The sequence below is a fragment of the Ranitomeya imitator genome, chromosome 3, assembly GCF_032444005.1.
Source record: "Ranitomeya imitator isolate aRanImi1 chromosome 3, aRanImi1.pri, whole genome shotgun sequence".
NCBI classification, from domain to species: domain Eukaryota; kingdom Metazoa; phylum Chordata; class Amphibia; order Anura; family Dendrobatidae; genus Ranitomeya; species Ranitomeya imitator.
The window spans coordinates 418,201,420-418,219,796 of NC_091284.1; the positions used below are offsets into that span (position 1 = coordinate 418,201,420).

Here is an 18,377-nt window from a genome sequence, read left to right on the forward strand (position 1 = left end):
ATGTGTATATATATATGTATATATGTATGTATATGTGTATATATATATGTATATCTATATATATGTGTATATATATATATATATATATATATATATATGTATATACATATGTATATATATATATATATATATATATATATATATATATATATATATATATATATATATATATATATATATATAACTTTGCATGCTAAGTACCGTGTTTAATATGCAAGGTTTTATAGTTCTAAAAGTAGAGTAAATATATTATTCCTAACACATATACATTTATGAATGCAAGATATAGGTAAATGTTTTAAATAATGTGAAATTTGTTAATGAATCTAAATGTAAAAGCTAGATTGGAGAACTAAAATATTCACAGTAGGAGAGGTTGTATTTTATGGTTACATAGTTAAACAGGGTATTATAATGTTTTTTTACTTACCGGTAGTTATTTTATCAAATTAATGCACAATGTATTCACAAAAAATGCTTATAACTTATCAAAAATTGAGATTTAATGTACATCATATGGTTATACTGGCACAACATTTTTACAGTGTGTTATAAATTAGTATGCAATGCAGTTTAGTTACCAGTTTAATTATTGAATAAACATAGCAATAAACTAATAAAGCACATTAAGGAAAAGCAGATAAAAGTGAACTTGCTTTACTATGAATTATGTAGTCAAAATAATGTTTCCCAATACAGAAAATAATCTTGTACTATTGAAAATATAGTTGGTATTCAAATAAGCACATTTTTGCTTAAATCAGTGCAATCTAAAAATGTCTCATTTTACAAAGGGTAATTTCTCATTTTTATCAATACCTGAAGTTGGGTGATGAAGAAAATTGAAATACACTGTATATTTAAATTTTAGTTTTGTCTGATAATTATACAACCTTTTAAAGATTTGGAGAATATTTTGGGGTAAAAATATAAACCCATAATTGTTGTAGAATACCAGATTTTACCAGTTTTTTTTTCCCAAGTAGGAATTTAATTACCGTATATCAATAATTATTAACTAGCAACCAGATATCCAGTGTCTTTTTGAAGTAGAAAATACATTTCTAGACATGTAAACTACCGTACTTGTTTATACTAACAATTATATGTATATTTTTGCTAAGTGGGAAATAAAAAAATAACAAAAAAGAATGCATTTGAGAACATCTTTATTAGAAATATCTGCTATTTATGCCTATGCTAAAAATATTTTAGTAGTAGGTGAAATTATTATTTTTACTTGACTGCTCAGTCATTTAAATATTCTGTCGCGTAGGTCCATTTTACCTATGCATACCAGATTGAGGCATTTCGCCAATATCTCACGTGTATGATGGGGCTATTGAGTAAAAATGTGAAAAGGAGAATTGATAAAACAAAATATTATGTTCTTATCTGAGGAAAGAACTGTATTTGTTTCCTGTATTACCTGTTCAGTGTGGTGGCCGATCACATGCCTACTTCAAGAAGGGGACCATGAGACACGAGAAGGCAAATGGCAGCTTTTTTGAAATTCTTAATTATTTGGGTGAAGTTTTTATTTAAAAGATTAATTAAAAACTACTTTTCTCCTCGTAGCCCTAGCTAATAATGTTCAAATTGATCAACAAATGATCTCAAGTAAAGCTAATTATAAAAAAAAGCTACTTTAATGCTTCATGTGGTTTGCTAAACAATTCATCCCTGGTCGTGCATACAATATTGCATCTGTTCTGTATATGTATGTCTTTTATTATTTGTTTAGGTCAGCCTCACCATAAATGTTACCAAAATTTGTATTTAATTTTTTATTTTAGGATTTTGCATCACGAGCTAAGCTTGCAGTTCAAAACCTTGTGCAGAAGGTTGGATTTCTAGGGATCTTGGCTTGCGCTTCCGTAAGTGTTTTCTTCTCATTTTGTAATTTATAATCCAGATTTTCTGTTTACAGCAATGTGGTTTACCTTTTAGATTTCCCAAAATTGATCCTTGTGATATTTGTTGATGCTCACTGCTCGTGTGTTGGTTACTCCAAGTGGTGGAATAATAGGACATCTGCTCTATGCGGTTACATGTTGTACTGGCTAGTAAGAAATAAAACCTATCATTTTTTCTCCCAGATAGTTGTGGCTTCTAAAACATTAGTAGATCTATAGACATTTAAACCTATAATTATATAGTCCAGATTCACAGTATCTAATATATAATTGCCTAGAATACTACTTCCTGCAATTTGTGCCAACTTCCGTGGCTTTGTCCGGAGCTAATGTCCGGAGATAAGTGACGTCAACAGTGTCCAGTGTCTGATTGGTTGCCGCCTGCTGCGAGCGACCAATCAGAAACGTGCCGTACTGTGACACACTCCGCCCGCCATTTTGGTGTGATTTTTGAATTTTTACCTCACAGTAAGTTTCTACTGCGTGGAGGCGGGCCCAGTGACGTTGCTCTTCAATTCCTGCCGAATTTCGTCAAAAAAAATGATACCATTTACCAAAACTATATATATTTAGTTGTGAAGTGGTTCAGTGACATTTTCACACCAATTTTGAACTTTTGTTTGGTGTTTTCTCCATATACTGCCTATTATTCACTGACTGTTATACTGAGAGACTGCCGTTTATTAACCTCTTCTTTGCCACATTGGGTATATTGCTCTATTATTTGCCACATAAGGACATTGTCCATTATTGCCCAGCAATTTCTCTGCAATATAAACTGCCTATTTATTAATATCTGCATTCCTGCAAAGAACTATTGCCTATTATTAACTGGCTATTTTCCTACTACCTGACACTGCCTCTTATTAACCTGTTGTTTGCCACCACCACGCTTAAAGCTGTTTAGCTTAGCCAACATGAGCTCTAATAGTAAGGATACTAATGACACAGAGCCCAAAGCTGCTGATGGCGCACGTAAGATTAGGTCTGATAGAAAGTATACTAATAATGCAGAGCAAAAAGACGCCGATGCCGCACGTAAGCGCAAACAGCGTGCTAACAAGAGTACAGAGGATAGATGCAAGCGCATGGACACTGTTAAGTATACTAATGACACAGAGTCCAAAGCTTATGATGGCGCACGTAAGATCAGGTCTGATATAAAGTATGGTAATGATGCAGAGCGAAAAGCCGCCGATGCCGGACGTAAGCGCAAACAGCGTGTTAACAAGAGTACAGAGGATAGATGCAAGCGCCTGGATACTGTTAAGTATACTAATGACACAGAGTCCAAAGCTGCTGATGGCGCACGTAAGATCAGGTCTGATATAAAGTATGGTAATGATGCAGAGCGAAAAGCCGCCGATGCCGCATGTAAGCGCAAACAGCGTGCTAACAAGAGTACAGAGGAGAGATGCAAGCGCCTGGACACTGTTAAGTATACTAATGACACAGAGCCCAAAGCTGCTGATGGCGCACGTAACAACAGGTCTGATAATAAGTATACCAATGACGCTGAGCGAAAAGCCGCCGATGCCGCACGTAAGCACAAACAGCGTGCTAACGAGACTACAGAGGACAGACATAAGCACCTGGACACTGTTAATGCTGCTTGCAATAAACGCATTACTAATGAGTCTTTTGAGGACAAAACTAATCGATTAAGTAATAAAGCTGCTGCTGCACGCTCTCAACGTTGCAAACATAATATTTCCACGTCCTCAGTCATAGATTCTGCCCACAATACAGCTTCTTTGTCTCCATTCATAGAATGTGTGCAGCTTGAAGCTCCTTTAACCGTTGGTAAATCTGCACATAAGCGCAAACACTGTCCTACTTACACTCCAAATGATAAACGCCGTCGCCTGCACACTGTTAAGTCTGCTTATAAGACATGCTTCACACCTGACTCTTCTAAGGCAACAAACAAACCATTACCAAATGCAGCTGGTGCACGCCGTGAATGGCGCAAAAAAACCGCTTGCACCTCCATATTAATAAACTCTGACCACGATACACCTTCCAACTCCTCAGTGATCGTCTGATGTCTTTCATCCCTCCCCTCATAAGCATGTTCATGGATCCTGTGTAACTGTACCTTAAATAACAAGAATTGTCAAGAGCTGGTGAGTGCAGCCATTTTTTGTTCTTTCTTACTATTATTTATTAATTGTATTATTCTTACATTTGAATAAATAAAGTATATATGGATTCTAGACTCCCGATTCTTTAGAATCGGGCTGCCATCTAGTACTTAATAAAAAATCACATATTTTGTGTGTACAGGACTATAGCACAACAGAAGTAACAGAGATAAGACTATATATATCAAAAGTATCAAACTTTATTTAAATTTGTCAAATATTATCTAAAATCACATTTCCAGTAAATACGTGAGGCACACGGAGGACAAACAAAGGCAAAAAGACCAGAACAGCAAGGCTGCACAAAGATATCCACACCACCCTGGGTCCTATGGATAACATACATTAAGGGCCTCAGTATGATGATCCATTTATCCATGATAGGACATATGTATGGCCATAAATCATTTAAGATTTTAAATTAATTAGCAGGCGAAAAGTGAATGAACTAATAGTTGATATAAAATACGTTGTAATTTATTATTGCGGTAGTAATATATTTGCTAGTGGACTAATACCCAAGTTCAATCACTGGCCTGAATACATATAAACAGTGGCTAGTTTTAATATCCGGATCATTCATACAGTAGCTGTGGCCATGGTTAATCAGTGGAGGGTGGGTATCCCTTGCTGCCATGCTCGGTGCGCGTTTCGCTCGATGGGCTTCGTCAGGAGTCCATTGGCAGGCATTTTTGAACATCTCTTTATTAGAGTTGAGTGAATTTCTTCGGGTCCCCGCTTATTCGGCAAGCTTACCCAATAAGCTGCAGAGGGAGCCCGAATTTTCCACATTTTTTAAAATGATTAATCCAATAAGAATTTTACCCTGAAAGGCTGGATTGATGCCGGACACAGCTTGCAAGATGTCATTTTTCTCGTGATAGGTCTTGCCATGCTGTAATGTTTGATACGTTCTATAAAAATAATGGCCGTTTGTGTACAGTGACATCAAGTAACCACATCCTCCTAACCATCATTAAGATGACTCTATTAATTATTGACATGACTGTTGCATCACATGAAATGCTGTTCCTGCCCGACACTTAATCTCCGGCCTTCCTCTCTTCACTTGAACTCTATTGTCACCTATACACAAAGCAGAGCCGGCAGCTGCGGGAGCGACTGTTGATGTCACCATTGGCATTTCCTGCTTAACTCTCTGCCGCCACACAACCTAGTTTACCTTTATTTGTTCCAGAAAGAGTTGTATTTGTATGGCACTAATTTGGGATACAAATAATAATTATGTATTGTTTAAGTTTTAATTTTTATTTTTTTTAGGTGGGGGAAAGTTCTGTAGTCCACTATAAACATAACAATACCAAATCTATAAATAATTTTTTTTGCATTTCTAGCAATAAAATAAAAAAATTGTATTCATTTTTTAGATATTTTTTTTTATTTTATTATTTTTATTTTTTTTACTGTTGGGTAAATACTATATAATATTGGTAGTTGTGAATATAGTAGTTTTTTTTTTAGTTATTTAAAGTAGATATATTTTTACATGATCATGATGTTTTTTTGAAGCTCAAAATCTGCATAAAGAACTGCTTCAAATACACCTCAAACTGTGTTCAGAGTATTTTGAAGTAAAAAAAACACCCAGTATGTATAGACTTTAAAGAAAAATAAACAGCTTTTTTCTTAAATTATTATATATTTTTTTTTTACAACAATGCTAGGTGTGCTAGGATTGTAGTGTTTGATCTGAATAAATATCCATATGCTGTGAATTGCATTATAGATGCTCTGTCTGAGCAATAGATGGAACTGCTATTTAAACCGGGTCATTATGTTTTAAGAGTGCCTGCTTTAACACCTTCATGACCGGAGATATTTTCGTTTTTGCGTTTTCGTTTTTTGCTGTCCTTCTTCCCACAGCCATAACTTTTTTATATTTCCGTCAATATTAGTGATGAGTGAGTATACTCGTTGCTCTAGATTTCCTGAGCACGCTCAGGGGTCTCCGAGTATTTGTAAGTGCTTGGAGATTTGGTTTTTGTTGACGCAGCTGCATGATTTACAGCTACTAGCCAGCCTGAGTACATGTGGGGGTTGCCTGGTTGCTAGGGAATCCCCACATGTACTTATGCTGGCTAACAGATGTAAATCATTCAACTGCGGCGATGAAAACTAAATCTCTGAGCACTAAAAAAATACTCGGAGGACCCCCGAGCGTGCTCAGGAAATCTCGAGTAACGAGTATACTCGCTCATCACTAGTCAATATGGCCATGTGAGGGTTTGTTTTTTTGCTGGACGAGTTGTACTTTTGAACGACACCATTGGTTTTAACTTATCGTGTACAGGAAAATGGGGGGGGGGAAAGTGCAATCCCACAGTAGATTTTTGTTTTGCCTTTTTTTTTTTTTTTTAGTATGTTCACTAAATGCTAAAACTGACCTGCCATTATCATTCTGCAGGTTATTACGAGTTCATAGACACCAAACATGTCTAGGTTCTTTTTTATCTTTTAAGATTTCGCCATTTTCCGATACCCGTAGCGTCTCCATTTTTCGTGATCTCGGTTGGATGACGGCTTATTTTTTAATGATACCATTTTGGTGCAGATACGTTCTTTTGGACGCCCGTTATTGTATTTTAATGCAATGTCGCGGCAACCAAAAAAATTAATTCTGGCGTGTTTTTTTTTTTTTATCGCTAAGCCATTTAGCGATCAGGTTAATCCTTTTTTTATTGATAGATCAGGCGATTCTGAACATGGCGATACCAAATATGTGTAGGTTTTATTTTTTTATTTTTTTTTTTATTTTGAATGGAGCGAAAGGGGGGTGATTTGAACTTTTATATTTTTAAAAACATTTTTTGTAGCTGCCATAACCTGATCGACACTCATAGCAGGAGACCTCTAGTTGTCATGCCATCACCCATCGGTGATCCGAGATTACGTGACTGGTGTCACCGATGGGCGGATTTCTGGTGTGCTTGCCAGAAGTGCGTGTTAAATGCCGCTGTCATGGTTTGACAGCAGCATTTAACGGGTTAACAGCCGCGGGAGGATCGCGATTCCTCCTGTGGCTGTTAGCAGCATGTGTCAGCTGTTCAAAACTGCTGACATGTGCTGGAGCCCACATGAAAGGGAGGGTGTCCAACATCGCCGTACTATTATGCCCGATGTTGGATAGGGGTTAATAGTGGGTCCAGATCATTGACTGATGCCACTCCTGTTGTACCAATTTTACTGATATACTCAAATATAGAGGCATCTAGATAATCTTTAATTACACATACATACTATGTTGTGTTTAAATAATAACTAAGCATACCCATACTATCTCCTTTCGCACTGTATTAGCTGTTAAATGGATCTTAGTATTTATAGGATGCCACATTCTAACGAAGCGTGTCAAATTGCTACCCTGCTATGGCTTCCCTGATTTTTTTAAAGGGAATCTGTTACCAGGTTTTTGCTACCTCATCTGAGGGCAGCGTAATGTAGGAAAAGAGAAGCTGAATCCAAGGATGGATCACTTAGATTACTGGGTGCAGCCGTTCTGATATAATCAGAGCTTTTAGATTTAGAATGAAGCAGAGCTGATAAAGCTAACCCCGCCCACTCCATAGACAGTGTCTATAGACAGTGAGCTGTTTAGTTGCCAGACTAGTCCACCAATGTTAATCTCTTAGTGATAATTGCTCCACAGTTAGTAAACAGCACACACTGTGACAAGTGACACATCCCTGAATTCTGTGTTTCAGCCCCTATCTCCTGCTATCTTCAGATTACATAGCAATAACCTGCAGACAGATTCCCTTTAAGTGCTTTACTTGCAAAAAGAATCCGCTCAGCTGCCAAACAGTAGTTCCACAAAGTCATATGAGGAGTCCTAGAACATCCGTATGCTGAGTACATAACAAGGCTAGATTGCAGCATCCAGCAGCCACATGAACACATGAAAGCTTATCAGGAGCTTTATGGCTTATATCCCTCTCTCATGGCTACATTCAGCTTCATGCCTTGCAGTTTCTTGTCTGAAAATAACCTGTAATGTTATCTGAACTGATCTAAGGAACACTTTACTCGTTCTATGGAGGGATGAATCATGTTTCACCGTGTTGCACTTTGATGGAGAAATCTTGGTTTGCTAGATACCAGGAAAATGCATCTTTTCGTGATTTGAGCTAGGTCCATTGGCGTCAAGTAAAGGTACATGTCAATACTGCAGCATACATTTTAGAGACTTGCATCACAGAACAAAAGGATCTTCTCCTCCAACTCCATTGGATTACTCTAAGACGTATGTGGTTGGCAAAAGGCGAGATTCTTTAAAAAACATAGTTTGAGTTTGGTCTAAAATAACTTACGGTAATTAGTCGACATAAATCTCTGCTCTGCATCTGTTTGAACACCTTTAAATAAGAAATTATTGCTAGCTGCAGTTTATAGTAAGGCTGGGGGGGGTCCCACGTATCGGTCGGCACAGGCTTAGGCCGGTTTCACACGTCCAGATAATTCCAGTACCGGAAAAAATCGGTACCGGAATTATCCGTGTCCGTGTGCCCCTACGTTTCTGTGGCACATCAGTGTGGCCACGTGTGCTGCCCGTGTGCCCACTGGGTACCACACGCACCGTGCCGGGTACCACACGTACCAGCATCTGGTGCTGAAGCCACGATTCATATCTTCCCTGCAGCAGCATTTGCTGCAGAGAAGATATGAATAATAGTGTTTAAAATAAAGATCTATGTGCCCCCCGCCCTCCCACCCCCTGTGCGCCCCTCTCCCCCCCCCCCTGTGCGCCCCTCAACCCCCCCCCCCCGCTGTTCTGAAAATACTCACCAAGCTCCCTCGTTGGCTGTCGCTGCTTCCTGTTCTGGCCGCATCTTCTCCTGTATGCGGTCACGTGGGGCCGCCGATTACAGTAATGTATATGCGGCTCCACCCCTGTGGGAGGTGGAGCTGCATATTCATTACTGTAAATGAGCTGACGTGTGAAACCGGCCTAAAGTGTGTCTGCAAGGCAGCCGCTCATTCAAGTCACAGCAGCTTTCCGTTGTATTATTAGAACTTAATCATAAATTATTTGATTATTGATAATGGTCCTACAGTATTGCAGAAACCAGTCAGCTATTAAAAATAAGTAATCAATTTAATTTCTCGGCCGCTATGTACAACCCCAGCTTAGGCACATGACCTTACTTATGTGCCTATTAATTGAGTCGATATTAAGCCACATATATAAAAATCAAATGAAAGATCTTTTTGGAAGGCTGCTGATGATCTTATAGCTCTGTAGACTTTAAGCCCCCAAGGGTAAGACCCTCTCCTCTCTGTACCAGTTTGTATGTAAACCACTGTTCACATTTACAGCACCATGTAATCAATGGGGCTCTAAAAATAAATAATAATTCTAGCTGAAAGCAATGCAACAATCTCCTTCTAATGCCCCTGATTTTAGAATACGACGTCTGACTAGCACATATGAGTTTGATGTTCAGGTGTCCACATGCATTTAGTCGTATAGTTCAAACTATTACTCACTTCCTGAACCCTGATGCTCAGTTCTGATGTATCCCTTTGTTAAATGGCCCTTTATTAAAAAGAAGTTGCAGGAATTATTGCGTAATCTGATAATATTACAGGGCAGGAAAGGCCTCAATCAAGATTTTATGTATACATAGTGCCTTGCGGATGTATCCTCCCCCCCCCACCCTCCCTGCTATGTGCAGCACAGGCAATCGGATGATCGCAGTCTCCAATGAAGCAAAAAAGAAAAATGTTTTTAAAAAATGAAGGTTTAAATCACTCCCATTTGCCCCATTCAAAATAAAACGATTAAAGAAAAAGAGAAATACAGATATTTGGTATCGCCACTTTCAGAAATGTCTGATCTATCAAAATATTAAAAGAATTAATCCGACCGGTACACGGCGTAAAACACACAAAAAAAAGTCAGAATTACTTTTCTTTGGTCACCACAACAGTTATATAAAATGCAATAACAGACAAAATATTGTATCTATCTTAAAATAGTTTCAACAAAAACATTAGCTTGGCGTGCAAAAAAAAAGCCCTTACACAGCCCCGATCCCCAAAAAATGGAGACGCTACGAGTCTCGGAAAATGGTGGCATTTTTTTTCTTAAACTTGGGATTTTTTATTCACCACTTAAATTAAAAAGATCCTAAACATGTTTGATATCTGTGAACTCGTAATGACCTGGAGAATCACAATGGCAGGTCAATTTTAGCGTATCTGTGCGCAGCATAGGGCTGCGTACTTGTTTCCTTAAGATCCGCATAGATCAGCATGCATCTTGCGTGCCTATATTTAACATTGTGTACGCAGGGACATGTGTTGTATGCGGATGCGTCCCCGTGCGTCGTTTTGACGTGCCCGCTGAACGCAACAATGTTAAATATAGGTATGCAAGACACATGCGGATCTATACGCAGGCCTACGCTGCGCACAGAAACGCTAATGTGAAACCGGCCTCACACGGCCATATTGACGGAAAAATAAAATAGTTATGCCTCTGGAAAGAAGGGGAGCAAAAAAATGGATACGCAAAAATGTAAAGCCCAAAGGCCGTGAAGGGGTTAAATATTTTTGTGATCCGATTTCTGTGTGACGTATCAGCACTAAATAGTCTAAATTGCTGAAGTGCGAAAAATATAGGCATAAATTTAAACTTTTGGGATCTCATAACAAAAAAATTGGCATGTTCTTATGTATTTGCCCCTTTTGCTATGATGCCCCTAAAAATTTCTGGTGACCGCAACTACCTTCATAAGTCACATGCTCAGTGAAAGGAAGTCCATCTTTGTGCAATCTGTGTGTCACATGTCTGTCAGTATATACACGCCTTTTTTGAAAGACCTCAGAGGCTGCAACACCATTAAAGGGAACCTGTCACGCCTAAGCCCACCGGCATCAGGGGCTTATCTACAGCATTCTGGAATTGTATCCTGAAAGATGAATAAAAGAGGTTAGATTATACGCGGTCCGGGGCCTCCCATCTTCTTACGATGACGTCCTCTTCTTGCCTTCACTCTGTGGCTCCGGCGCAGGCGTACTTTGTCTGCCCTGTTGAGGGCAGAGCAAAGTACTGCAGTGCTTAGTGTACTTTGCTCTGCCCTCAACAGAGCAGACAAAGTACACCTGCGCCGGAGCCGCGGCAGGAAGAAAAGAAGAGGACGTCATCGTAAGAAGATGGGAGGCCCCGGACTGGACCGCAACTCCCATCGGACCGGACCGCAGCAGGACCGCACCTGGGTGAGTATAATCTAACCTCTTTTTCTCATCTTTCAGGATACATCGGGGGCTTATCTACAGCAATACAGAATGCTGTAGATAAGCCCCTGATGCTGGTGGGCTTACCTCATCTTCCATTTTGGGGTGACAGGTTCCCTTTAACCAAACGACACCAAGAAGACCAAAGATATCTCCAAACAAGTCAGGGACAAAGTTGTTGAGAAGTACAAGTCAGGGTTGGGTTATTAAAATATATATATATATATATATATATATATATATATATATATATTTTGTATGTCTTTAATTCTATTTTTTTTTTTTTTTTTTTTTAAATAGATTTTTATTGAAAGCGAATATGAACAATACAATTTATGCATTTTCCAGTATATTACAAAATTTTTACATTTTCCAAACCCCCAACAATCCCAACAAAACCCAAACCTCCCCCTCCCCTGACAGCTCATACCCAGTTATACTTTGTTACCAGTATTGATGGCTCTTTGAGCCATTTGAATCACTTATGTCCGCTTGTTCTTTAGCACTCTCTTCCTTTCAGAGGCCCTCATCCTCCCATTTCCCATACCTACTATCCCAGCTCGAGCCACGGAGACCACATTTTATCAAACGTTTCTATTTTCCCACGTCTTTTGTATACCCCCTTTTCCAAATTGAGACCATGTTTAACATATTTCAGGAATTCACCCCTTGTAGGCGGCTCATCCTTGATCCAGTTCCTTGCTATTACCTTCCTTGCCATATATAATAGCCTAGCTATTGCTATCTTCCAGGTGTTATCCACTCTAATTTCCTCTACATGTCCCAGTATACACACTATCGGATCTCTCGGCACTCTGCATTTATACGCCCCTTCCACACGGCTCATTACCACCAACCAGAAAGCAACCAGTCTTGGACATGTCCACATCATGTGGTATATTCCTGCATTCTCAGTCTTACATCTCGGGCATTCAGAGTCAGCTTTAATTCTATTTTTGCTTATTATTGATATTTCTACTTAATGATAGGATACCAGCAAACATTTAATTTGAAATAATTTTTTAGGCAGCTAATTATGCATTTTTTGCAGATGTCCAATTTTAACAAACTGTACAAATGTTTTATTAATCAGATGAAAAAATGTCTTTATTGTGTTCAATGTTTTTTTTTACCTTTTCTTGTACTTCAGATTCCAAATCCCTTGTTTGATCTGGCAGGAATAACATGTGGACATTTCCTTGTGCCCTTCTGGACATTCTTTGGGGCCACTCTTATTGGCAAAGCAATAATTAAAATGCACATTCAGGTAAGTTGCTTTGCTAAAACCTAATTATTATCTTTGCTAGCAAGTCATTTGTGAAATATACAGAAAGCAAAAATAAAATTTCATTATTATAATTCTTCAAGAAAATGGCTGTCCTGAAAGGTACTGGCAAGAAGTTCATTTTAGGGAGTAATGATTTTAAGTAACTCATCAAAGAGCTAACTCATAATTGTCAAATTATGTGAAAAAAAAAAAAGAGAAAAAAAAGTATGTGAAATAGGGCAACATGGAAGAGACTAAATGAAGAGAGTGTGTTTCGGTATTCTCTTTTAGTCCCAACCCTCATACTTTTCTTTTCACCTTTTTTCCGCGGGTAAAAAAGTGTAAAAATGAATTAACCACTAAGTCAGCCTGGCCTTAGCGTGTAACTGATGCATTATTTTTCCCCTCATGTTTGAAATCACAGGTTGACGGCATAATGTGTGTTCTGTAAGTTCTAATGAGTGGATGATGATGTACAGCAATACCATTTCTGCCTACAGCTTTCAGGAAATTAGTGGTTAGCCATGATATTTACCTACGGTTATGTCATAAGCAAATCCTTTTTAACAATGAGTGCATTGCTGTATGCTTCCCATGGTATTGTTTGCATATGTTCTTGTTAGTTTTTACCTAAATATACATACACCCTGACAAATAAGCTGAAGGTGTTGAATTGGCCTCTGAGATCATCAGCTCCCAATGATATCGACCCGGGATAAGACATGACACCTTCCGAGGTCTTGTAAAGTCCATGCCACAATGGGTCGCAGCTGTTGGTAGCATTAGGGGTACATGCAAAATGTTAGACCTGTGGTTTTAATGTCATTGCTGATCATTGTATATACTTAAGGGGTCATCCCTGTTAATACTATACTGCTCGGCATTCAGATATAGTAAGAAGCCCATGGGGAGATTTTGTCACATGGTGGTAATTCATCAAAACTTTTTAGATGTATAAAGGTTGCAATTTTTGCATACGGCATGCTGCTAAGTTGCACATAAAAATTTGAAATATTGGTGTTTGCACATGGACTTTGCCACATTTCTAAAGTTTCCAACAGAAGGAGAGGGTGCGGGGGAACATCTGCCTCCCAAATCCACTATAAGGCTACGTTCCCATGATGAGTTTTTTGGAGAGTTTTTTTATGCTGCATATATCTTAGGTTACTTGTATTTTTTATTTTACTTAATGGGTGCAGAAATGGTGCCGAAAACCTGCAACATCAAAATGCTCGTCGAGGGAGTCTTAATTTTGGACAGAAAATGGAGTAATTATAGTAAAAATCTCAAACTAAACTGACGTAGGGAACCACCTATCTTAATTAACCCCTCCCCCCACGGGGCGTAACTATAATAGGGGAAGGGATAGCAATCACACCCGGGCCCTGGAGACTAGATGGGCCCAAAAGGTCCCTTTATCCCATATAAAAATATCAGTGTTCTGGCTTCTATTTTAATCAGTGTTTGTTTGGGGTGTGAGTTTTTACCATCAGAGTTTTAGAGAAAATTACAAAAGAACAACCCAAATAAAATAAAGGCTATATATAAATCAGTATCACAATCATAAATATAGTGATATTAGCTCACCCGGGTGTCTTTTGAGTAAAAATAAAGTGGAGACCACTTAAACCAAGAACCAAAACCAATCACCAAACCTAAGGATGCACCAGGAAGACTAGACTGGATCAAGATATATTCTTTTATTATTTAATTATCAAGCAGCGATACAATATATAAAAAACTACCGTTAAAAAATATACGATAAAAATACAAAACAATCATACAAAAAAGTGTGCAGCACGGGACGGCATATAAAAATGAATATACGGATACCCAACCGCACAATAATAATAATTATTTATATATCCGTGCAAGGTAAGTATTACCCACAATCGGGGTATATTAGTTCCCTGAAAAATTGAGTGACACAATGTGGAAACAATAATAAAAAATAATAAAAACTCCAAAATTGAAGTGCAATATATGCAAAAAAGTGCCGAAGTGCAAATAAATTAAAAGAACACAATAGTTTTAACCATCAGGGTTATTTCCAGACCCTGCACAGTGCTGATAGAGACAAAGTGCTAAGTGCTGAACTATAACAGATTTCAGGGAAAAATAGTGAATATTAGTGGATATTACCTTAGGGCACCGCGCTGTCCTGAGTACACGCACACACCCAACGCTGCACACTTTTTTGTATGATTGTTTTGCATTTTTATCGTATATTTTTTAACGGTAATTTTTTATATATTGTATCGCTGCTTGATAATTAAATAATAAAAGAATATATCTTGATCCAGTCTGGTCTTCCTGGTGCATCCTTTGGTTTGGTGATTGGTTTTGGTCATCAGAGTTTTAGTAGTGATTTTCTTGCATGAGTAAATACATGACAAAGCTTCTCCTATCCATTGCAATGTTAGAAACAGAGAGCAGACGGATAGCAATGTTTGCGGTTACTGATTTTTCCACATGTGGGTAATTTTGATCTGTGACTCAAATCAATAATGGACATAGCCTTGCTATTTTTGCAGAACGCATGGTCCGCAAAAAACAAGGACATGTGAACAGCCACATAGACTATAATAGTTAAGTGTTCTAGCTCTGAAAATCACAGAACCCGTATGACCACATTGTTTGAAACATGGGTCAAATTCTTGTTGACAATGTACATTTACACTTGCAATAGTGGGTTTGTTGTCTGTGCTGCAAAATAAAATAACAGTTGCAGCCTAAGTGTCAGTAAAGGTACCTTCACACTAAACGACGCTGCAGCGATCCAGACAACGATCCGGATCGCTGCAGCGTCGCTGTTTGGTCGCTGGAGAGCTGTCACACAGACCGCTCTCCAGCGACCAACGATGCCGGTAACCAGGGTAAACATCGGGTTACTAAGCGCAGGGCCGCGCTTAGTAACCCGATGTTTACCCTGGTTACCATCCTAAAAGTAAAAAACAAACAAACACTACATACTTACCTACCGCTGTCTGTCCCCGGCGCTTTGCTTCTCTGCTCTGGCTGTGAGCGCCGGGCAGCCGGAAAGCAGAGCGGTGACGTCACCGCTCTGCTTTCCGGCCGCTGTGCTCACAGTGAGTGCAGGAAAGCAGAGCGCCGGGGACAGACAGCGGTAGGTAAGTATGTAGCATTTGTTTTTTTTTTACTTTTAGGATGGTAACCAGGGTAAACATCGGGTTACTAAGCGCGGCCCTGCGCTTAGTAACCCGATGTTTACCCTGGTTACCAGCGAAGACATCGCTGAATCGGTGTCACACACACCGATTCAGCGATGTCAGCGGGAGAGCCAGCAACCAAAGAAAGGTCTGGCCCTCTAGCCCCGACCAACGACATCACAGCAGGATTCTGATCGCTGCTGCGTGTCAAACTAAACGATATCGCTAGCGAGGACGCAGCAGCGTCACGGATTGCTAGCGATATCGTTTAGTGTGAAGGTACCTTAGGTATCACTTAGATAGTGTTTGTATGATAGATAATAGATGTATTAATATAAATCTATCTACCTATAGATCTATCTATCATCTATAGCTCTAGCTATCTCTATCTATAGATCTATCCATATATCTATCTATCTATAAATCTATCCATCTATAGTCCAAGAAAAGCGAAAGCAGCACTCCAATAGAAAAAATGAATGTGATTTCTTGGCCCATGTGTGACGTTTCGGTCAAGGCTTGAGAAAGGTCCACATCTTGGACCGAAACGTTGCACATAGGCCAAGAAATCACATTTATTTTTTTCTATTGGAGTGCTGCCTTCTTTATTTTGGACTATAGCATGATGTTTGGTACATACCTGGGAGGATTTTTTGCACCCTTTGTTTTCTTTTGGTGCTGCTTTTTGTTTTCTTTTTCTATCCATCTATCTATTATCTATAGATCTATCTATTATCTATCTATAGATTTATCTATCTATAGAACTATCTATCTCTATCCATCTATCTATATATCTTTCTCATATCTGTCTATCCATCTATCTTTTATCTATAGATCTGTCTATCTATAGATCTATCTCTATCTATTATCTATCTACGCACAGATAGATATGTCTCTAATACAAGAATATACAAATTTTGTCTTGTCGTACAATTAATAGGACTTCCCCCAGATTCTTTAGACTTTCAGATCCTGCAGTGATCTGTCACCTGTATTAGGCAGACATTGAGATACATTACCCCTAACCCCTTTCCTCCACAGTCAATTTTCATTATTACGTTTTCATTTTTTGCACTCCTTTTTTAATTAGTCATTTATTTTTTTTGCTTTTACTCTGACATACATAAGTGTTTTTTTTGTTTTTGTTTTTTTTTTGCGAGACAGGTTGTAGTTTTTAACGTCACATTTCATTTTACCTTGCAAAGTAAAGGAAAATTACCCAAAAAAAATCCAGGCACGGTGAAATTCCACCATGGTAATTTTTTTATTTCATTTTTACAATGTTAATTTTGCAGTTAAAATAACCTTGTAAACATGATTTTAGGTCAGTACGATTAAGGATATGCCACCCTTGTGTTTTTTTTATATATATATATTTTATTGGCATATAAAAGTCAGAATTTTGTAAAAAAAAAATAAAAAAATTTGTTTTGTGTCGTCATTTACCGAGACCTGTAACATTGTTTACGATTTCCATCATGATGCATGATCCGAAATTGAAATTCTCTCTAATCCCTGTCTTTTATCTCTTAATTGCTGAGGGCTGTGTTATCCACTGTTTTAAATCTAAAGAAGGGATGCTAAAAATACATTGCAAAGAATGTATTTATTTATTTTTTTAAACATCAAGTAAATAATTCCCTCAAACACAGTTTTAATTACATAGTCCTGTATAAGGGTACTTTCACACTAGCGTTTTTTGTAAATCCGTCACAATGCGTCGTTTTGCAGAAAAAACGCATCCTGCAAAAGTGCTTGCAGGATGCGTTTTTTCCCCATAGACTTCTATTGGCGACGCATTTGCGACGGATTTGCACACTTCGCATCCGTCTTGCGACGAATGCGTCGTGCTTTGGTGGACCGTTGGGAAAAAAAAACCCTACATGTAACGTTTTTTTCTCCCGACGGACCGCTTTTTCCGACCGCGCATGCGCGGCCGGAACTCCGCCCCCACCTCCCCGCACCTTACAATGGGGCAGCGGATGCGCCGGAAAAATGCATCCGCTGCACCCATTGTGCAAAGCGTTAAACGCTAGCGTCGGAATCTCTCCCTGACGCATTGCGACGGGGAGATTCCGACGCTAGTGTGAAAGAAGCCTAAGTGGGGAAAAACATAATAGGTATGTAGTGTATAGGTAACACACTGACTCACCAGTGACGTCTCTAGGTGAAGTCCTTCATCTTTCATCCAGCACAGACCGCCATCATTTAATCCAGCCAGGACTTCTCTCTGCAGGAAATAACACAGTTATCTCGAGCTCCGCTTGTAGAATACATTACTTAATTTTTCCCACCTTCTACATTACACCACATGAAGAAAAAGAGGCGACATAGTGTCACTCTACACAGTAACAGGACCGCCCCCCCATTTAAAACCGTATCCTCAAAAAATAAAATAAATACATCACTGCAGTAATAATATCCCTAAATTAGCCCCTATGGTAATAATATCCCCCAGCCTGGCCACCGTGTGTCTCATTCCTGGCGTCAGCCACATGTTCTCCCATCCTGCCCTCATGAGTATCCATTCTGCCCCATATGATCTCCCCATCCTGCCCCATATGATCGCCCCATGTGATCTCTCCATCCTGCCCCATCTTTCTGCATCATATCCATCCTGCCC

The 18,377-nt window shown here is 38.8% G+C and overlaps 1 protein-coding gene across 1 annotated transcript in view; it reads left to right on the forward strand.

Moving 5' to 3' along the window:
• Positions 1 to 18,377, forward strand: part of VMP1 (vacuole membrane protein 1) — a 247,704-nt gene that overhangs the window by 180,719 nt on the left and 48,608 nt on the right. Inside the window, exons 9-10 of the mRNA XM_069757189.1 lie at positions 1,797 to 1,877; positions 12,468 to 12,584. Of these exons, the coding sequence (XP_069613290.1) occupies positions 1,797 to 1,877; positions 12,468 to 12,584 (198 nt within the window). The remainder of the gene's footprint in view (positions 1 to 1,796; positions 1,878 to 12,467; positions 12,585 to 18,377) is intronic.